The 23,533-nt window shown below is 43.9% G+C and overlaps 1 protein-coding gene across 4 annotated transcripts in view; it reads left to right on the forward strand.

Moving 5' to 3' along the window:
- The window catches only part of DNAH8 (dynein axonemal heavy chain 8), a 491,368-nt gene that overhangs the window by 157,478 nt on the left and 310,357 nt on the right, over positions 1 to 23,533 (forward strand). For all 4 annotated transcript variants that reach the window (XM_068232705.1, XM_068232706.1, XM_068232709.1 and 1 more), the window contains 4 exons: positions 13,933 to 14,141; positions 15,051 to 15,177; positions 21,110 to 21,345; positions 21,430 to 21,534. In XM_068232705.1, coding sequence (XP_068088806.1) covers positions 13,933 to 14,141; positions 15,051 to 15,177; positions 21,110 to 21,345; positions 21,430 to 21,534 — 677 coding nt within the window. The remainder of the gene's footprint in view (positions 1 to 13,932; positions 14,142 to 15,050; positions 15,178 to 21,109; positions 21,346 to 21,429; positions 21,535 to 23,533) is intronic.

Below are 23,533 nucleotides of genomic sequence, written 5' to 3' on the forward strand. Positions count from 1 at the left end.
ACCGCCAGGGGGCAGCACAGCAGTTTTTTTGTTATTTAAATCATGTAGCGAGCCTAGGGCTACATGATCTCACTACATGATTTAAAAAAAACAAAAAAAAAACATGATAGCCGCTGTGCAGCGGCATCCCCCTACCCGCTCCGATCGCCTCCGGCTATCTGACGTCATCACGGTCTGGGGGGGGGCGTGGCGGGTAGAGGCGAATTGGCGCGGAGCAGCGGCGATCGTTGTGCACACGCAGCTAGCAAAGTGCTAGCTGCGTGTAGCAAAAAATAAATAAAATTGGGGGCGTGGCTTGCCAATGGCCGGGTAAAGACGTGTCTCACTGGAGCTCCCGCTGTCCCGACTCCTAAAGGACATCTACACAGCCTAAAACTTCCCTAAAAACAACTTTTAAACAACCTGAGGACACCCTCACATGGGCGGCAGTAGAAGAAAGAGAGAAGCCTCCAAAAAGCCCCGCTCGAGTACATCCCAAATTCTCCGCTTTCTGCGCCCGCTTGAGAGAAGACTGCAAGAGCAGGGGGGAGAGATGGCAACCTCACCAAAAGGCGGGCAGGTGAGAAACTCCCCTCCAACCACCTCTAAACGAGCAAAGAACAACTTAAAACCCCCTTCTGACACTACGCAGTCCCCTCCGACACAAGAAGAAGACGTAATGGCAGAGGCGCCACGTGGCGGACAAGATGGCACTTCATCATCAACCATCTGTGGCAAAAACTCTCCGGCTCGACCGACAGTCAACAGCCCAGCTAGAACCCTGAAGATACACGGGGCAGATAGCCAGGCGAACTCCCCCTCAAGCGCACAAAGCAGAAACTTTCCGCCAAAGATTTCAGCCAACAACGGACAACAGCTACGGGTTAACTCACCGAGGTCTCCACAATGCTTGCCGACATGCAACCCTTCTTCACCCACAGCTTCAGATAGCGCTGACTCCTATATGGAAGTGGACCTACACGAGTATATACGCTCCCTTCCAACTAAACAAGATTTAGAGAACTGTGTAACCCGTATACTGGATTCACACCGGAGAGACATGGCTGAATTTAGGCAGGAGTTCAGCCACGTGGTGCAACGAGTGGAAGACATTGAGAAACGACAAGAGGAGGTTGATAAAACCTTGGAGAAGCAACAAAGCACCATTAATTCTCACTCGGAACATATTTCTGCGATCTACTTGAAAATAGACGATATGGAGAATCGTCATAGACGCAATAATATAAGAATCCGAGGAGTCCCTGAAGCCGCACGTGCTCCTGACATTATGGCCACTACGGAAGCCATCTTCAACCTCTTTCTGGATGCCCCCCATGACAACAAGATAGAGCTGGATAGAGCACACAGATCCGCTGGCCCTCCCAATCCAGACCCCCTGAAACCAAGGGACATCATATGCAGAGTACACTTTTATAAAGAGAAGGACAGGATCATGGCAGCAGCACGACAGAAGGGAGAAATAGACTTTGATGGAGCCAAAATCCGCCTATATCCGGACTTATCTGGGCTCACCCTTTAAATGAGAAAAGCAGTAAGACCACTACTAACAGTGCTGCGGGAAAACGAGATCACCTACCGCTGGGGCTACCCATTTGCCATCCACATGACGAAGGAGGGAAGATCGATAACTTTCTCATCACCACAGGACCTACAGAAAGTAAAGGATTTCTATGACCTACCCCACATCACCTTACCGGAATGGCCGCTACAAGTGTCCACCTCGGCCCTGCCACAACGTGAACGCTGGAGGAGAGTCCAGAACAGAGGGAGAGCAACTCAAGCCATTGACGCACCTGCAGATTAGGAAGGTGACTTCTTTTTGTTTCGTCCCCATACTTCTGCTGTTGAGTATACTTCTACTCCTCCCTAGAATATGATGCTGATCAACCTAACGTGAGTACTCAAACGTTGATCATTTTGTCGTTATTAGCCCCTCCGTGATGCATTAGACGCTCAGGAACAATATACTCTATTTACCCATTCGGGCCCTTAAGAGCTGGAGCTCCCTCACCATTCCTCCCTGTTACTTTGCTCACCCTTGGAGAGACTCCCGCTAGTTGTGAACATTTCAACCCGGGCATACGACCGGACTTAGTATGCCTAAACATGTAGCCTACGTGGGCTTCCACTGCTCCACACCTATGCATCACCTATTTAGAGAGGGGCCCCCCTCCCATGGCCCTTTTGTTCACCTTATGATAACCTGAGAGACTGACGAACAGTGGATTAACCACTTAAGGACCAGGGGTGTTTGGGAAGATCTGTGCTGCGTGGGCTATTCAGCCCACAGCACAGATCGTGTGGCAGCTGGGGCGACCAGACTTCCCCCCTTTTTTCCCCACTAGGGGGATGTCCTGCCGGGGGGGTCTGATCGCCGCCGGCTAGTTGGGATTAGCGGGGGGGCTTCTCAAAGCCCCCCTCCGCAGCGTTCTCGGCGCTTCCTCCTCTTACCTCCCTCCCCTCCGTGATCAAAGCTGCGCAGGACGGATATCCGTCCTGCGCATTGAAGGATAGGCTTCAGCCTATCATATGCCGGCAATCCCCGGCCAATCCGAGGCCGGGGATCGCCGATCTGCCTTACGGCGCTGCTGCGCAGCAGCGCCGTATGATGTAAACAGCGGGGATTTCTTCCCCGCGTGTTTACATTAGGCGTGCGAGCCGCGATCGGCGGCTCGCACACTGTTCACGGAGACACCCTCCGTGAACTTACATGGAAAGGCCGCTCGAACGAGCGGCCATTTCCATGTAATAACCACTTAAACCCGCCGCCGCCTATCGGCGTTAGGCGGTCCTTAAGTGGTTAATAGTGGTTGTCAAACCAGACGTTATTGGTTGCTCAGTTAAAAGGTTGTGTTCTCGGATTGTTTGTCTTTATATCATTCTGTTCAGTTACCCTCCCATACACTATATAATGTACATGTGAGGAGGTACGGTTACTCTATAACTAACTACTAAGGGGCTAGTCTCTATAGAAATGGAGGTATGTCACGAGCTCTAAAAACAAAGGGGAAAACACGTCCCATTTAATGCGCGCACGAGAGTACAGACGGTAATCACTACGCTGTCTGACCCGCAGCGGGGACCCTAATTTCCTGAATTTACACAATATCTCCAGAAGCACCCACATCCCCCATACTTGTTCTCATACCCGTGACATAACCTGCAAGGAGGCTTATATTACAACTACAATGCTAGCTACTTGTACACATTGCCATTTTCCTAAAACTCAGTATAATTCCTAAGTGGTTTGAAAACAAACACAGCCAGTTCATACGATTCCTAAGTTTGCCTGATACGTGCCACATCCCATATGACTATAACCCCCCTACATACCCAAAGAGGCTCGAGAAAATGAGTAAAATGAGTTAACGAACTCCCCTTACTTAACCACTTATCCCCTAGGTACTGTATAACCACAAGCCATTTTTTCCCCAGACAAACTCTTACTCATACAAGCCCCTACAGCCTCCAACTAAGAGACTCATAGGCTACCGTTCCATTTAGAGCTAGCCCCACATTTTGTTCTACATGGTGAGGTTGTTATCTTTATGTGCTTGTAGCTAATATGTTCATCGTTTTTGGCTGTAAAACAAGGTTTCAATATATAAGGGAGTCGGGAGCAGATAGGCTCTCGTGACCGGATCTTGGTTCTCACTCCCCACCAAATCTCTCACGCTTCGGGTGTTCTTAGAGCCCCCTTAGCGTGACCAGTGTACATTCGTTCTTCATTGTCGGCATGCCTACATCGCCGGCTACTTATGTTATGTTTGTAATTTTCTCCACCCTTTTCTCCCCTTCCCCCACTCTCCTTGACCCCACCCCTAGGTGTGCTGCTGCCTTGCCATACCTCAAATCATATCACAATCTGGGCCAGTGTCATGACACCAAAAAGCTTGTGAACCTAACCTACTCCTACAAGCATGGATAGTTGTCAGATTTCCTCCTTTAATGTTAAAGGCTTCAACGCCCCAAATAAGCGCGCACAAATTTTACACCACCTACATAAACAGAAAGTTTCCATAATCTTTCTACAGGAAACCCATTTCAAAACAAACGTAATCCCGGCTATCAGAGGTAGATATTTCAATAAATGGTACCATAGTTCGAACCCCTTGAACAAATCAAAGGGAGTGTCCATCGGGTTTCATAAACACCTCAATTTTACCACCTTAAAAGAATTGTCAGACCCCCTAGGTAGATTCTTGTTCTTGATCATCCAATTAGACAACCGTAAATATACCCTTGCCAACCTGTACCTTCCGAATCAAAACCAAGGTGGAGCCCTATTGCGCTACCTATCTAAGCTGGCATCATTTGCAGAGGGAGATATAATACTAGGAGGGGACCTCAACTTATGTTACGACTCCAACCTAGACTCCTCCACAGGGAGGTCACCACTACCTAAAGCCACTCTAGTAAAATTAAAATCCAAGTTAGCCTCACTACATTTAGTTGACGTGTGGCGAATATTATACCCTAATACACGGGACTATTCCTTCTTTTCATCAGTCCATAAAACCTATAGCCGCATAGACTATTTCTTAGTGTCCCAATCTCTCCTTGATCTCAATATACAGGCATCCATTGGGAATAGAGTATGGTCAGATCACGCACCCATCTTCTGTTCAATTAGCACAAACGATCATTCCCATCGACAGTTTCAATGGAGGCTCAACGAAAACCTCCTGAAAGACTCACAATGCTCAACCGCCATTAAGGAAGCAATTGACCAGTTCATGAAGGACCACAGCACTGACGAAACCCCCACAACCGTCAAGCGGGAGGCTCTGAAATGTGTACTATGTGGTATCTTCATCTCTCATGGGGCTAGATTGAAAAAGGAGAGAGGCATTCAAATCAACAATCTACTAGCTAAAATACAGAATCTTGAAGTTAAGCTTAAATCTGCCTATACACCTGCACTAGACCTTGAGCTCTCAAATACAAGACAGTCCCTACTAACCCTACTTGACCATAAAACTCTAGCTGCTAGGGAACGATTTCATAGCAAACTTTTTTACCACGGAGACAAATGTGGCACCCTACTAGCACACTATCTCCATCCACGACCCAATAACTCCAACATTTTCTCGATCAAAAACTCCAAGGGCGATACCAAGTTTAAAAATTCAGAAATTGCAAAGGAATTTAATAGCTACTATACAGCCCTTTACAACATTAAAGGTAAATACCACACCATGAACCAGTCCAAACTAAAAGAGAAGATCCTCTCCTATGTAAACTCCACCAGACTTCCAACCCTCTCAGAAGACGAAATTAAAGAACTAGACTCAGATATCACAGATCTTGAATTAATCTCATGCATTAGGGCACTTAAAAAGGGTAAAAGCCCTGGACCTGACGGCCTTACTGGCCCCTTTTATAAGCAGTTCTGTTTTTCCCTGGCACCTCTCCTGCTACAGGCCTTTAACTCCATAAACCAAGATAGGACCTTTACACCCCAAACATCCATGGCTCACATCACAGTAATCCCCAAACCAGACAAGGACCCAAATAGTTGTACAAATTACCGCCCTATCTCCCTGATCAACTTAGATCTCAAACTCTATGCAAAGATCCTTGCTGAGAGGCTTAAACTCGTGTTGCCTAGCATTATCCATACTGACCAAACCGGGTTTGTGGCTGGGAGAGAGGCTAGGGACAACACTTTGAAAACTGTGTCCCTGATTCATCATGCTAGGAGGACCAAATCTCCCCTTTGTATTATGTCGGTTGACGCGGAGAAGGCGTTCGACAGGGTTCACTGGCTCTTCCTTGAGGCTTGCCTAGACCAAATTGGACTGGGTCCGAATATTAGAAACAAGGTGATGGCATTATACAAAAACCCCTCTGCCAGAATTAAGATTAATGGAACCCTGTCGGATGCCTTCCCTATAGCGAACGGGACACGCCAGGGCTGCCCCCTCTCTCCCCTACTCTACGTCCTTTGCATGGAACACCTGGCGGTGGCACTGCGAAAAAACGATGATATCCAGGGACTTATTAAAGGTGACAGACACTTTAAAATCTCCCTATTTGCAGATGATCTGCTAGTTTATATATCAAATCCCAATATTGCTCTTCCAAACCTACTACGAGAGCTTGAACTCTTCGGGAATCTAAGTAATTTTAAGATCAACGTTAGTAAAACCGAAATGTTAAACATCACCCTCCCAGACCCACTTGTATCCACACTCCAAAAATCTTTCTCATTTAAATGGCAATCCCACAGAATTAAATATCTAGGAATTTATATTTCAGCTGATCCATCTGAATTATTCGAACTTAATTATCTTCCTCTTTACCTAAAAATCTCGAAAGAGCTGGAAAATTGGAACTCTCTTCATTTATCCTGGGCTGGTCGTATCAATACCATTAAAATGGACACCCTCCCCAAGATACTTTACATTATGCAGGCCATCCCAATTAAACTCTCCATGAAATTTCTAAATAAAATACAATCCCTCATAATGAAATTCATCTGGCACAATAGACCCCACAGAACTAAGCTCAGGCTCCTTACAAGGCCCAAGTCAGAAGGGGGAATGGGCCTTCCTGACATTAAAATCTACTACAGAGCTATCTTACTCACTCACATACTTAACTGGTTCCAGGACAGACACAACAAACAATGGATTGAGTTAGAGGACTCCCTATCCACACTAGACCCTAGAGCTATGATTTGGTCACCACCAAGACAGAAACTTAAAGCAGAGGACGTGGCATTTTGGGCGCAAATTGTTCTTTCTAACTGGCACGTCGTTAGCAGCAAACTAAGCCCATCAACTCCCTACGGTCCTCTTACCTCACTATTAGACAATCCAGAGCTTGCAGCAGGGATCCGGGCACACTCTATATTAGGCTGGTCGAGGGAACTCTGGCCACAGGTTAGACATATTACTATGGGAGGACAACTTGTCCCCCGTGAAGTAATTGGTAACCCTGAAAATAGAAGCGAGGTGAACTGGTTAACCTGGTATCAGCTCTCCTGGTTCCATAAATCCGTTAAATCTAAATCCCAAATCCACAGACCCCTCTCAGACTTTGAACGTATGTGCACCTCAAGGGCCTCCCTCCCACATAAAGTTTCCTTACTATACTCGTTCTTAGTCTGTTCATCCAGTGAAGAAGACCTACTAAAACTCACAGACACATGGGACAAGGACCTAGGGACTCCACTCTTAGCGGAACAATGGGAAAAGACATTCTCACTCATTCACAAGACTTCCATTTCCACCCTACATCAGGAACGAAGCTACAAAGTTTTTTCCAGATGGTACCGAATCGCCACACAGATTGCTAAATATGACCCTCACACCACACCCGCTTGTTGGAGATGCTCCCAACCCCTTGGAACATTCATGCATATTTGGTGGGATTGCCCCCTTATCCACAACTTCTGGACAAAGGTCTTCCAAATCCACAAACACCTATATTGCAAAAACCTTCCAGTTTCACCAGCCACAGCCCTCTTAACTCTACTGCCAGGAAGAACTTCCATAATCAAAAAATCTCTCGCCCCGCAGTTAATGATTGTGGCTAGATTACTCATCTCACGATATTGGAAGTCAAACATAGTGCCCACCATGACAGAATTTTTCAAAGAAATTAATCTTATCATGAGAATGGAAGATCTTTTTAACAGTAAAGATTTTATTGAGTTTTACAAGGTTAAAAAAATAAAGATACAGAGCAGGAGATACAACATACATCATAAAGTACATTTAGGCAGACTTATGCCAAGATATTGTACAGACAATGTTGTAGTAATTAACAGTAATGTAGTTCAGAGCCATTTTGTTTCAATATTGCTTCATATATCAATTTATTGGGTGTTGTTGGTATAGCTGCTCTGCGGAGAGAAGAACGAGTAAAAAGGTGGGCACAGGGCCCCAAGGGAAGGTAAGGAAGAGTGAAAAGTGAAAGGAAGGAGGAGAAAGAGAAGTACTGTCCGCCCCAGATCCGGAGCCCGCCCGGCTCACTCCAAGATTGGAATGAAGTTCTCATTTGTAGGATCAAGTATCCTGCTTTCCCATATACCCCAAACTTTACTGAATTTCTTGGGACTCTTTCTGTTTAGATATGTAGTCCTATACATAGGCAGAGCGCTATTAATAGTTTTGGCCCACGTACCTATGGTGGGGACAGAATTCTTTTTCCAGAATTTTAAGATTTCTTTCCTAGCATAGAAGCAGAGTATTCTCACCAGGCTTTGTCTATGTGTTGAAAGGGTGTTTTTTCCGAGTTTCCCCAACAAGAACATCCCAATATCCAATGGGAAGGAGGCTTGCAGTAGTGTATTAATAATTGTAAGGACATTTTCCCAGAAGGGGACGATTTTGGAGCATAACCAGAAGGTGTGTATAAAGCTGCCTATTTCCACTGAACATCTCCAGCAAATATTTGGGTTGTTGTTGCCCATTCTATGCAGGCGCTCAGGGGTGAAATAGACTCTATGCAAGAATTTAGTCTGGATGAGCTGGTCATTAGCTGCAATTACAGTAGTGGGAAAGTCTGCTAGGGTTGAGTCCCAGTCCTCTTTAGTCAAGGTAGGTATATCGTTGGTCCATTTCTGAAAGCATTTGTTTAACCTTGGGTGGTCAGAGCTGAGAAGTTCAGTGTAGATGGCCGATAGTGTTTTAGGAAGGTCTTTGGTCATGAGTAATCGTTCCAAGCTGTCAGTGTCTAAGTCTGGGGGTCGCGAGCCAAATTGTGATCTATGGCATGTCGCAACTGCAAATATCTAAATAGGTGTTTATTTGGGAGATTATACTGCGCCTTTAGATCTTGGAATGTGTTTAGGGAACCTTCGTGTTGTATGTGAGATATGTTCTTAATACCGTATCTTGCCCATATGGCTGGATCAGGGATGGTGGTAAACTGTCTTAGGTTTGGGTTTCCCCACAGTGGCGTGTAAGGAGACATAGTGTTGGCTTTAAGAACACGGGTTCTAGCTATTGTCCAGGCCTTCCAGGTTGTTAGCATGGCTGGTGTGGTTTGGGGGTTGGCTTTAGGGCCTCTATATGGTAGGTTGGTAAGTTGCTCATATGAGCCCAGCACCGCTACCTCAACATTTACGGCGGGGTTCGATTCGTCCTGTGAAAACCACCAGCGAACAGTGACGAGCACTGATGCCCAAAAATATTTTTGAAAGTGGGGGAGAGCAAGGCCTCCTCTACTTTTGGGGAGCTGCAGGAGGTCTAAGGCAATTCGTGGCTGCCTGCCCGCCCAAATAAAAGATAAGACTATTTTATCGATACGTTTGAATAGTGAAGATGTAAGCCACACCGGAGACTGTCTGAACACATAGGTAAACTTGGGCAGGAAGATCATCTTAATTAAATTTATTCTACCAATCAGGTTAATTGGGAGTCTGTTCCAGACAGTGCATTTATTTTCTAGTTGGCGAATGACCGGATCTACATTGAGTGTTTGAAATTTTGTAAGATCTTTAGTTATCTGTATACCTAAGTATTTGAATTGGTCCACCACCGCTAGAGAAGAGCTTGCTGGGGCTGGCAGAAGGGAGATGTCATCTAGAGGGAATATTAGTGATTTGTTCCAGTTGATTCTAATCCCCGACATCATGCCAAACTCCTCAAAAAGGTGAAGAGCCGCATCAAGCGAGGAAAGAGGATCGTTGAGATATAGCAAGACATCATCTGCGTAGAGAGATATCCTCTCCTGCAAGTTCCCCAGTGTTAGGCCTTTCACTGTAGGGGCTTGGCGAATGCGAGCTGCTACTGGTTCCATTGCTATTGCAAATAGGCTGGGTGATAGTGGGCAGCCTTGCCTAGTACCACGTCCAAGGTTGAAGAACTGTGAGATCACGTTACCTGTGCGAATCTTGGCCCTGGGGGAGTCATAGAGCATTTGAACCCATTTGATGAAATTATTTCCAAACCCAAGTTTACTCATGGTTGCCCACAGGTAATTCCATTCGACCGAATCGAATGCCTTTTCGGCGTCTAGCGAGACTACGATCCGATGCCCTCTATTGGTGTGTGGGGCAGCGATGTTGGTTAATAGCCTGCGCAAGTTAATATCCGTGCCTTTGCCAGGCATAAATCCTGACTGATCATGGTGTATTATCTTGCATATACATGAGTTTAATCTGTTGGCCAGTATTTTTGCAAAGATTTTTGCGTCTGTATTTAAAAGGGAGATGGCCTGGTATGATGGGCATTTTGTGGGATCTTTCCCTGGTTTGGGGATCACAATTATTAGGGCCTCCAGCATGGTAGGGGGGAGAAAGCCATTGTCAAATGATAGTTGGAAGACCTTTTTCAGTTTTGGGGCTAGCAGTGTAGAGTATTGCTTGTTGAATTCTGCGGGGAACCCGTCCAAGCCTGGGGTCTTTCCTGTCTGCATATCTGCAATTGCATCTATGATTTCATTAACCGTAATTGGAGCGTCAAGCAGTTCTTTATCTTCTATAGGTAATACTGGCAGGTTAATATTTGCCAAATACTGGGTGAGATCAGCATCACTTTTGCCTAGTCTACTTCTGTATAAGTCGGGGTAAAAGCTAAGGAAGACTTCATTTATTTCTTCAGGGTCAGTGATAGGATTATGTGAATCATTAAGCAGGCGAGGTATAGTGTTATTAGGTTGAATGTCTTTTGATAGCCAGGCTAGTAGTTTCCCAGTCCTATCCCCCTGCTCGAATATTTTTTGTCTTTGTTCTAGAATACTTTTTTTGGTGGAGTCTATCCTATACAGCTCGAGTTGTGTGAGAGCTAATTGCCATTTATTGTATGTGTCGGTATTTTGGGTAGCAGTGTATTCCATTTCGAGATCTGTTGCAATTTTCTCCCTCCACTGTACACAGGCTTTAGATTGATCTCTGGCAAATTTTATAGCCCCCATGTATTGTCCCCTAATGACAGCTTTGCTTGCGTCCCATACTATTTGCGGGGAAGAGGAGTTAGAATTTATTGCCCAGTATGTCTTAATTTGACGTTTGATAATGTCGTCAATAGTAGGATCAACAATCCATTGTTTAGACAGCCTCCAGATTTTGTCTTTTGGCTTTGGCCCTAGTGACAGGATCAGTTCCAGAGGTGCATGGTCGGAGATTCCCCTAGCAAGAAATTGAGTGGCTCTAACTAATGGGAGGGTTTCATTTGAGGCTAAGGCTAGATCTATTCTCGAGAGAGACCCATGGAAAGCAGAGTGGCAGGAGTAGGCTCTAGTCGTGGGATGCTTCCATCTCCATATATCTATCAAGGAGTAGGCCTCCAACCATTTACTAAACTCCAACGAGAATGGAAGATCTTTACTCAGACTCTCAAGGCACAGCTGAGGCCTTTACTAGAAAATGGGCGCTGTGGATTGATTTCCGAGAATCTACAAAAGCCCTAGATATGCTTTAAGTGTGTTCCCAACAGTAGAAATAAAACATTAAAATTCATAACTCTATTCTCTCCTAGGCCCAACCAGAGCTGTATTATGTCTAATGATCTGACACAGCGCTCATAGAACCCACTTAACTTTGAGCCCTGGGCTCTAGAGGCGGCAGCACACCTCACACCGCTTCGCTCTCCTCCCTCCCCAACCCCTCCATTACCCTCCCCATGTACCCTACTTATTCTACTGCTTACGCCTTCCTGTACCCCCCTCCCCCCGCCCCCCCCCCCCCCCCTTTACTCCCTCGAACTCCAGAAGGACCAATCCTGAACTTAGGCGATGCAGATGGATATCTGAAGAGGAGGCAGCAGACGCCAAATTGAATCTCTGTCTCCAACATAGTTCGACGAACCTGTTGTTAACTTTATTAGTCACCCTTAACATCATCTGCTGATATTTATGCGACTTGCTTTTTGTGGACCTAGAACATGCCCCTTGTCCATAGATATTATTATTCTGTCTCTAATGTTGAACAACAAATACTTCTGGAGACCTTGTCATCGTTAATCCTGTTTGATTTCTTTATTGTATTTGAAAATTTCCACAATAAAATCTTATTTTACAAAAAAAAAAAAAAATAATTATGCAAATCGGCCTAGCAGGGCCTGAGAAATCCTCCTGCGCGGCTTACCCCGAACTACGTTCGGGGTTACCGCCAGGAAGGTTAAACAATTATTGCACACTTACTGTAAATCCAATAAACTTAATTTCACTTCTCAAATATCTCTGTGTGTGTCTCCTATATGATATATTTAACTGACATTTTTTATCGTAACAACCAACGATTTATACAGGAAAATCATGATGATTAACAAGGTTGCCCAAACTTTCGCATCCCACTGTACAATGGTTTGCAAAAGTATTCGGGCCCCTTGAAGTTTTCCACATTTTGTCATATTACTGCCACTAACATGTATCAATTTTATTGAAATTCCACATGAAAGACCAATACAAAGTGGTGTACACGTGATAAGTGGAACGAAAATCATACATGATTCTAAACATTAAAAAAAAAATAACTGCAAAGTGGGGTGTGCGTAATTATTTAACCCCCTGAGTCAATACTTTTTAGAACCACCTTTTGCTGCATTTTGCAGCTGCCAGTCTTTTAGCGTATATCTCTACCAGCTTTTCACATCTCGAGACGGAAATCCTTGCCCATTCTTCTTTGCAAAACAGCTCCAGCTCAGTCAGATTAGATGGACAGTGTTTGTGAACAGCAGTTTTCAGATCTTGTGACAGATTCTCGATTGGACTTAGATCTGGACTTTGACTGGGCCATTCTAACACATGGATATGTTTTGTTTTAAACCATTCCATTGTTGCCCTGCCTTTATGTTTAGGGTTGTTGTCCTGCTGGAAGGTGAACCTCCGTCCCAGTCTCATGTCTTTTGCAGACTCCAAGAGGTTTTCTTCCAAGATTGCCCTGTATTTGGCTCGATCCATCTTTCCATCAACTCTGACCAGCTTCCTTGTCCCTGCTGAAGAGAAGCACCCCCAGAGCATGATGCTGCGACCACCATATTTGACAGTGGGGATGGTGTGTTCAGAGTGATGTGCAGTGTTAGTTTTCCACCACACATAGCGTTTAGCATTTTGGCCCAAAAGTTCCATTTTGGTCTCATCTAAACAGAGCACCATCTTCCACACGGTTGCTGTGTCCCCCACATGGCTTGTGGCAAACTGCCAACGGGACTTCTTATGCTTTCTGTTAATAATGCCTTTCTTCTTGCCACTCTTCCATAAAGGCCAACTTTGTACAGTGCATGACTAATAGTTTTCCTATGGACAGATTCCCCCACCTTAGCTCTATATCTCTGCAGCTCGTCTAGTCAAAATGGGCCTCTTGACTGCATTTCTGATCAGCGCTCTCCTTGTTCAGCCTGTGAGTTTAGGTGGACGGCCTTGTCTTGGTAGGTTTACAGTTGTGCCATACTCCTTCCATTTTTGAATGATCGCTTGAACAGTGCTCCGTGGGATGTTCAAGGCTTTGGAAATCTTTTTGTAGCCTAAGCCTGCTTTAAATTTCTCAATAACTTTATCCCTGACCTGTCTGGTGTGTTCTTTGGACTTCATGGTGTTGTTGCTCTCAAGATTCTCTTAGACAACCTCTGAGGCCGTCACAGAGCAGCTGTATTTGTACTGACATTAGATTAAACACAGGTACACTCTATTTAGTCATTTGCACTCATCAGGCAATGTCTATGGGCAGCTGACTGCACTCAGACCAAGGGGGGCTGAATAATTACGCACACCCCTCTTTGCAGTTATTGAGTTGTAAAAAATGTTTGGAATCATGTATGATTTTCGTTCCACTTCTCACGTGTACACCACTTTGTATTGGTCTTTCACGTGGAATTCCGATAAAATTGATTCATGTTTGTGGCAGTAATATGACAAAATGTGGAAAACTTTAAGGGGGCCGAATACTTTTGCAAACCACTGTATATGTCTCTACAGTGCCTCTTTAAAAAAAAACGTCAGGTGATGTAGTTGATAATTATTATTTCTGTGTTTATTTAGATACTGTAGAAGGAGCCTTTTCAGGGCACACATCCGTAAATGTTTATTCCAGTGTGGTTGAACATAGCGAAGTCTCCAGACTGGCCTCTCTTCTCTCATCCGCCATGCACTCTCCAGTCAGTTTGCTCAGGAAGTCAGCAAAGGGCGTCCTCCAATCCTTCAACAAATATAATGCTCTCTGGGCCGAAGATAAAGAGTCACAGATAAAGGCAAGTTCTTTCCAGAGCACTCCTAGATGCTTCCGAGTAAAGATCTATTCAAGTGAATGAACAGGGCTTATTTTCTGTTAGCTATTCCCTCCACTATGCTTATACCTAAACAATAAACATAAAAATCAACAATTACCAAATATAAAATCTGCTGCAAACATTCTGGGGTGCCTTCATTATTATTATGTAATGATAACATTATCTTCAGTACATAGTCATGGCTCTGACTGTCCTCAGAGGAACTCACAATCTAATCCTACCATAATCATAGTCTAATGTCCTACCATATTATTATTATGTATTTATAAAGCATTGCCATCTTCGGTAGCACTTTACAGAGTACATAGTCATGTCACTGACTGTCCTCAGAGGAGCTAATAAATCTAATCCCACCATAGTCACAGTCTAATGTCCCACCATATTATTATTATCTATTTATATAGCACTGACATCTTCTACAGCACTTTACAGAGTACACAGTCATGTCACTGACTGTCCTCAGTCTAATCTCTTCCATAGTCATAGTCAAATGTCTTACCTTGCCCAGATGTGAACAGGGAACCCAGAGCTTCAGAGTAAGAGTGTTATTCAGTATTCCACCATGCTGTGGCATCCTCTGCCTAGGTCAGTCCTGGGTCTTCCGATGTCTGAGTGCCGTATCATTGCAGCAGCCAACCACCAGCAGTGCCTTCTGGAGGGGGAGGGGAGAGGTTTATGCTGCTACTCACGCTTTCCTCTCTTTGTTGCCTTTGAAGGAGCATGACCATTACAGATACAGATCCTTACCACTTTAGCAGAAGCAGATGTGTGTGGCCATAAAACTTGGAGCAGCTTACTTGAGTTTCTCCCTCTGGTGCAAGCAGCTGTTGTAGGGAAAGTGTAGTAAGATCTTTTGTTTTCATCACACAGAAATTTTTGGATGAAGAGCCTTCCATAAGTGACTTCAGAAGTGAAATAATGCGTTATGTCACACTTCAGCTGGAGATTAACAGAATCAGTCCAGCAATTCGTGTGGGGTTTATTGAACTGGACACAGGCGAGTATTTGGCAACTTGAAAATGTTATAGCAAACCTGTTGCAGTTGCGAAACAATGGAAAAGCACTTATAACCACAGCATGGTCATAGCTGGCTATATAAGTTGTAATTGCATGAAAATAATTCCATAGATTCAGAAGTAATATTCACATTGATTTTATACTGGTTGAACTCGATGGACGTATGTCTTTTTTCAACCAAAATAACTATGTAAAAAAAAAATTTTGATGGAAGGTTCCACTGACCAATGAGAAAATTGTACAAATGTTGACTGGCCTCGCCCCTTCCTCCTCAGAAGTCTTCTTATTGGTCCCTTTAATTTTATGAGTGGCTCTATTATCCAATAGTGAGCTTTGCCACACCCCTTCCAATGAGTCTCCTTGTTGGTGCCTCCATGGGTGTACCTTTACTTGTTTATCTCCTGCATCTTCCAGCAGAAGCTGTTGGACGAACAATTATGAACATACTTCCATTGCTGAGATGACAACGGGAATAGTTTATTGTTTTTGTACTCTTTCCGTTGCCACCTGATGCTCAGCAGACTTCTGAACTGACATCAGCCATTGGGATTGAATATAACAGCTAACAGGGGTCATGGAACAGGAAGGACTGTGTCCTATAGGCAGCATCAGACCTTTACATCTGCCCAGAGAGCTCAGTGGGAATAGAATGGTAATCAGTTGTAAGGTATTTGCAAGCCAGTGACCTAACAATAGCCCTGTGACCCCCCCCCCCTCCCCTAAGCAGAGGAAGCACAGGGAGTGCAGTTATATTTACCTAGTTCACACTTGATCGCGCTGCCTCCAAGCATCTGCACACTCTATGCTGACATCATAGCAGCATCGAGCATGCAGATGCCCAGAGGAGGAGGAGAGCAGATGCAGAGTGGACTAGGTACTCCCTGCTTTCCTCGGGAGGGTGAGGTGGGGATAGGAGGCAGAAGGAGCAGAACAGCTGGCCACTACAGCAGTCACTGTTTGTCTATGGGGGGGGGGAGTCCGCCATGGAGGGGTGGGGGGAAGCTACGACAATTTTGTTGGACAGCCATGGTCTCTGAAGTTACTCCCCTGCTGCAAGCTTTTTAAACTCTCAGTGTTAAAGAGTCAGAGGATGTTCTGGAATAGGCATGAGAGTTTGACTAGCAGACTGAAGTGTTGTTTTAGGGCCACCTTGGATAAAATGTAACCAGAGGGCACCCCGTTTGCACCACAAATTTACAGTTATTGCAGGTACATATAGTGCTGCTCTATCGCAGGATGTTTAGTTTGTTCAAATGTTGTGAGGCCCTCATTTTTTTAAATAACTTTTATAAGAACCTCTGTGAACAACTACAATTGTTACTTAGTGTAGCAGTGTGTGTTTGTTGTGTGTTGTGTGTGAACAGAAACAACACCTCGGCCCTTATTCAATTGACTTTTTCTCCTAAGCTTTCTCCTAGGACATCATTTTCATCTTCTTCTTAAAATAACTTTTCAGCACTCTGCAATAGAAAAAGTACCAAAAAGTAGGTACCCGGTAAAAAAGTACTGTCAAAATTTTGCATATTTGTTTGCTCGCTGGTGGCTTAAATGGCATTTTATTGAACATATCACCTAGAAGAAAACTCAGGAAAAAAAAGTTAATTGCATATGGGCCATATTTACCTTTTCTCCTAAGTTTTCTCTTAGGAGATAATGCTTCATTTTCTGTTTAAAATAACAGTTCTGCTGTCGGCAATTTAAAAAATACCAAAGAGTAAGTGAAAAAGTAAAAAAGAAGTTTTATTGATAAGTTGTGAAAATATCGGCTAGGAGAAAATGGAAATTGAATAAGGGTCCTGGACTCCCAAAATGCTCTAGGGCAAAAGGCTATGTGACATCATAGCCTATGGTAAACATCACTGGGAGGACGGGGTTACATACAAATATACAGCAATATATAGATATAGCAAGTGTTTCTGATGCTAAAACCATTATAGTAAAATTGGGTATCTTGAATAACGTTTTACATTCTACTATATGTTGTTATGAGTCTCTTTCTTTATGTATATCCACTTGACCCCTTTAGGACCAGAGCAATTTTCACCTGTCAGCGCTCCTCCCATTCTTTCGCCAATAACTTAATCACAACAACTTGATCTATATCTTGTTTTTTTCGCCACCAATTAGGCTTTCTTTGGGTGGTACATTATGCTAAGAATTATTTTATTCTAAACACATTTTAATTGAAATAAGAAAAAAATTGAAAACATGTATTAATATCTCAGTTTTCCTCTATTATAGTGTTAAAATAAAATGTTCTACTGTGGATAAAACCCACACATTTTATTTGCCCATTTGTCCCGGTTATTGCAACGTTTAAAATTTTTCCTTTGTACAATGTATGGCGCCAATATTTTATTTGGAAATAAAGGTGCAATTTTTCAGTTGAGGTTTCAGCACTAATTATAAGCCCGCAAATTAAAAAATCAGTTATATACCCTTTTCACATACCTATTAAAAACGTTCACTCCCTAAGACAACTATTTATGTAGTGTGTGTGTGTGTGTGTGTGTGTGTGTGTGTGTGTGTGTGTGTGTGTGTGTGTGTGTGTGTGTGTGTGTGTGTGTGTGTGTGTGTGTTTGGGTACTATGGGGGAGTGTGGGAGGGAAATTGTTAATTTTAGATGTAAATGTAGGTATTTGTATTGAATATAATTCTTTTTGATGTAGTTTTACTATTTGGCCACAAGATGTCCTCAGTCATAGTTACATAGTTATTATTTTGGTTGAAAAAAGACATACGTCCATAGAGTGCAACCAGAGAACAAAGTACAACACCAGCCTACTCCCTCACATATCCCTGTTGATCCATAATTTCCGTTTCAGATATGTAAGGACGTAAATCGGAAGTAATGCGTGCACAGTAACAGTAAGATACAATGAATGCAGGTGTCTCATAGACGCTGGCATTCATTGAATCGGGTACTTAGATTAATGAATGGGACCTGAGTTCCCATTCGTTCATGTCCCCGCTAACCGGCAGTAATGGTAGCACACGCGGCCATCCGCTCCCAATGACTAATTATCGCGCCTCTGTGACTTCAAATGAAGTTTCCCAGGGCGTGATTATACTGCACCTGGTGCAGTAAGTAGATATTATTCACATTGGATCCTACATTTACAGATGTTTGATGTTGTAAAAGGTTAAGAGACAAATTAATTAAGGCCGGTTAATATGGACATTAAACACAGTTAATACCAACATCAAACACATGGTTGCAGTTTATATGAATGGAAACTTTTTTTAAACAGTTACGGCTTTTTGCGCCATTCGTTTAAATGCCCGTTGTCTTGTGTTTCCAGCACCGGCTACTTTTAGCACCACTGGGTCCCCCTAGGTCTGGGGTGTCAAACTCAAATACAAAGTGGGCCAAAAATGAACGCTGGAACCTAGTCGCGTGCCAACCTCAATGTCTAGTGGCCACCTTCCTCCATTATAGAGTTCCCTGGTGTCTAATGGCTCCCCTCCAACCAGGGCTGTGGAGTCGGTACAAAAATCCACTCCTCAGGTTAGGATTCCACCGACTCCTCGACTCCGACTCCTTTAATTTGCATATTACAATTTTATTAATTGAAAGTATGTAACATGAAATGCATCTCTTAACTGCCAATGCTTAGGAATTTAAAAATACAACTGAAGTGAGAGGGATATGGAGGCTGCTATATTTATTCCCTTTTTAACAATACCAGTTACCTGGCTAGCCGGCTGATCTTCTGCCTCTAATACTTCTAGTCATAGACTAAAACTAGTCCTTGGTAAGAGTACTTGTAGAAGACAGGAACAAAAAAACATCTGTCAGGCCCTAGGCAATGTAACTGTGGGTACATGTAACAGTGATGTGCAGGTACTCTGCAGGGGAATGAGGGGATTCTTCCTCTTTTACACATTCTTCATGCACAATCTGAACCAGGTTTATGGGTGATAGACAACACCTCTGTGTTCAATGTGCACAACATTCTCAGTGGATTCCCTGCAGCTCTGTGGAAAGTGCATATGTAGAGTATAGTACTACTGTGTAACAAAGTGAACCTGAGACAGATGAAATTAACGTTTTATACATACCTGGGGCTTCCTTCAGCCCTTTTCAGGCTAATCAGTGCCTCGCTGTCCTCCTCCTCCACCTGGATCTTCTGCTATGGGCAGTGGCGTAGCTAAGGAGCTATGGGCCCCGGTGCAAGTTTTACAATGGGGCCCCCCAAGCACTCATACCAATTGATATACATAACAATTGATATGGTGCACCAAAACCTGCCAAGGACAACAACAGTAAAAGAACCTCCAAAAAAAGTGTTCAACCCAGGCCTCACTGTGTCAGATATCAAAAAACTTTATTGGAAACTTACAGCAATCACAACCTGTATCAAAGGATTCAGATAAAACATTAAAAACACTTAGAACCTGAGGGTTGGCTTTTTTTTGGAGGTTCTTTTGCAGATTCAGTAATCTGAGTTTAAGGCCCACAAACATCTGATACATCTGCGCACGCAGGGTGGTTCATGCGTGCAGCAGAAAGATATTCAGATGTGATGTCACTTGAAGACCGGTATTTAAACATGAATATAAGGACAACAACAGTGTCAGAGGTGCAAGAGGGGGATGGGGAACAGTTTGTTAATGATAATTACTATTCAAAGCATCTATAGAAGTGATTATTACCAACACAAGGCCATAATAGAGCTAATATTGTGATTGAGGGAGGGCCCCTTGGGGCCCCTCTCACCCAAGGGCCCCGATGCGGTCGCTACCTCTGCAACCCATATTGCTACGCCACTGGCTATGGGTCCAGGTACTTGAGCCAGTCTTGCTTAGTTTGCATGCACACACTCTGCCGCCGGGAGCGTACTACACCTGTGCAGCACTATTGTGCAGAATGTTCCTGGCTGTAGGAGCGGCACGTGGCCGGACTGCGCTGACTGGCTGAATTACCGGGACTCATAGCAGAAGATCCAGGTGGCAGAGGAGGACAGTGACTGGATTAGCCTGAAGGGGGCTGGAGGAAGCCCCAGGTATGTATAAAACTTTTCTTTTCATCTGTTTCAGGTACCCTTTAATTCGTATTCACCAAACCAAATGTTAACATATCAAATTGTTTGATTTCATGAGCAATGGGAGTGCATACATTTGCATAAACCAGCATCAACGCACAATTATTTCCATCTCATTGACTATCTCTATTAGTGACTCAGCTACACATCAGGCTTTATTCTTACAGCATAGATGTTATTTAGTGTATATATATGAAATTCCTGTGTACACATCATATATACTGTACAGTCACAATCAGATGTGTATATCTGACTTTAAAAATTCGGGGTCCGCTTTATTGAAGCAGCACAAGTAACTATTTTTGATTGGTTTATTTCATTTTTGTGGACTAAGCACAGCTATTACTGTATATATACATTATTTATGATGACTATTATCTGGGAAATAGAACATTTTATCATATTTTGTCCCAGCTCCGACTCCAGGTACCCAAAAATTGTCTCGACTACGACTCCGCGACTCCAACTTCAACTCTACAGCCCTGCCTCCAACCCCTATACAGTTTGCTGATGTCTAGTGGTCCTCCCTCCCTCCCCCTTACAGTTCCCTAGTGTTTAGTACTTTCCCCCTACCTCCCCAAATGGCTTCCCTGGTATTCTAGGGCTTCACCTCCAATATAGCTTCCCTTGTGATCTAGAGTGGGCCAAACATAATGCAAAGTGGGGAAACCACTTGGGGGACACATTTAATGGCTCTGAGGGCCAAATTTGGCATGTGGGTCAGAGTTTGACATGTATGCCCCCAGGGGCTCAAAACGTGACAGGACAAGGAAACGACATGAATGATGCCAAAAACTTTTCTGCGCGGTTGTGTGAACCAGCCCTAAAGCACACCAAGCAATGCTTCATATTTTTTCCTGTTTATAGAGCCAGTGAAATCAGCATTATGTGCGGAGGCCAAGGTCTGGAATGTGCTGCTCTGCAGGTACTTACATGAGGCCTACAAGGGGAAAATGATGGAAGCCTCAGATTATATCAGCGAGTACCTGAAGAGACTGGCCCGGCCCATCCTAGACTTAGACGATCTGAGGTTTGCTGTGGAGACTTTGGCCAATATTAGAGACACTGAAATTCACCTTGAGAGGACTCTGGGACCCATAGAAGTAAGAACATCTGAATTACTGTAAAATTCATCCTCTGCCTTCCTTTTATCGAAAGCCATTACATTTCAGTGTGTTCTCTCCTAGGAGTCCTATGCCATTTTACATAAATTAGACATGAAGCTGACTAGAGAGGAGATGGAAGTGGTTGATACAATAAAATATTCCTTCAGCAAATTGCTCTCTGAAGCAGTAAGTGTTGCACATTGATAATTATAGCTGTAATTAGCAGCAGCGAAGGAGGAATCGGGAGGATTTGGTGATGTCTTAGAACCATGGTAATTAATGGCATGATGTGAGTGGTTTGGACAGCCCATGTTGGTGCCCATGATTTTTTAGCAGAAGCTTTTCAAGTACGGTTTTACACTTGAAATGTGCATTTGCGGTGTGATGCCCCGCAACGCACAATATCACAAACATATGACCCTGCATCGGAGTGCGCTGACAGGGTCGTATGCATAGTGCCGCTCCCCCCCATCCCCCGCACGCCTCTTGCTGCCCCTCTCCCAGTGATGTACTCCCTGCTGGAAAGGAAGTACATCACTAGGACCCCCGTCGTTCCGCGCATGTGCGCCGCAAAGCTGCTGCCAAGTTTTTTTAAAAGGTAAGCGTCATCCATTGACTTACATTACTTCTGCCACCGTGGAAGTCTGGTGGTAACGCCATCAGATTCCTGCTTCTTCGAGGGGCGTGGTCAGTGTCATCCAAACACACACATGCTGTACTCCTATACATTGCAACAGCCAATTACCAATTCCATTGGAACCCACCTTTCGTGCTGGACCGCCCACATTAGAGCGATGAGTTTCCCATGTCCATGACACCTTGAGCACATCCATATACTGTGCCGCTTTTAAATAGCAAAGAGGCTTCAAAAAGGCACGGACCAATCTAAAGTCGAGGCGTAAAATACAAAAGACATGGGCCTGGATTCATCATTGACTTTGCGATAACTTTTTCCAGTTCGAAGTTAATCGATTTCTAGTCGTATTCATCAAGGTTTTTCCGTATTCGGTGTAACTTCGATAAAATATTGATAACAATGCGGTAACCATTCGGTAACGTGTCGATATTTCCATTTTACAGCGGTAATTTAACACAAGGGCATAAGATTCCCGTGGAATTGTGGGTAAAAAGGCAGTCCTTTGAACATTGCGTAGCAACATTCCGAATAGGGCTTATCACCTGGATCAGGATTCTGGAAGTGGCTTGGGACAATCCCACAATTTCGCCAGCTACGGCTTGATAGGAGCCTTTTCTGAAAAAAATGTAGTGCAGCTAGCAATTTAGTTAACCCTGGCACTGCTTGTGTTCTCTTACAAGATGATGCAAGAGAAATGTCGATGTCCTGGTATCCTACTAATATTATAAATGGGAAAGTTTAGATGTTTGTTACTCGATCACGCAAAAATGGCTGAAAGGATTTGAATGAAATTTGGCACACACATAGTACATTACCTGGAATAAAGTATAGGATACTTTTTATTCCCATAACCAAAAAGTGGACGGAGACAAATACTAATTTCACTGGGGAAATGTAAACTGCTGCCATTCTTACACTGTTAATGGCAGGGTTCTCAAACTTTGCACAGTTGGTCACTGGGTGACTAGGATTAATATTCAGCAAAGTGGGTGGAGCCTACAAAAGCCAATCAAAATACGCCTATTGATTTTCAAGGGCAATATTTACATTGCTGCCATTCTTGCACAAGCCTCAAACCTGGTACAGTTGGTCATTGGGTGACTGGGGCTCAAATTGAGAAAGGGGTGGAGCCACAGCCAATCAGATTTATTTTATTTCATTGCAAATTATTGATGCCAAACACAGCAAAGCTCACAAACTTGGTAATTGAGTAATTGATTAATTGTGTGTTAGGGTTAGGAAAAGTGGGCGCAACCAACACCAGCCAGATACATAACCAGGCAACAACCGGGTCACCAGTGGGCAGAGACAAAATACAAATTTCACTGGGAAAATGTAAACAGTAGCCATTCTTACACTGTCAATGGCAGGGTTCTCAAATTTTGCACAGTTGAATACTGGGTGACTGGGATTAATATTCAGAAAAGTGGGTGGAGCCTACAAAAGCCAATCAAAATTCACCTATTGATTTTTAAGGGGAATATGTCATTGCTGCCTGTAATGCTGGGGGGTCATACTTTCTGACCACCCAGCATAACAAGGCTAAGA

This window comes from Hyperolius riggenbachi, chromosome 4, assembly GCF_040937935.1.
Source record: "Hyperolius riggenbachi isolate aHypRig1 chromosome 4, aHypRig1.pri, whole genome shotgun sequence".
Lineage (NCBI taxonomy): Eukaryota > Metazoa > Chordata > Amphibia > Anura > Hyperoliidae > Hyperolius > Hyperolius riggenbachi.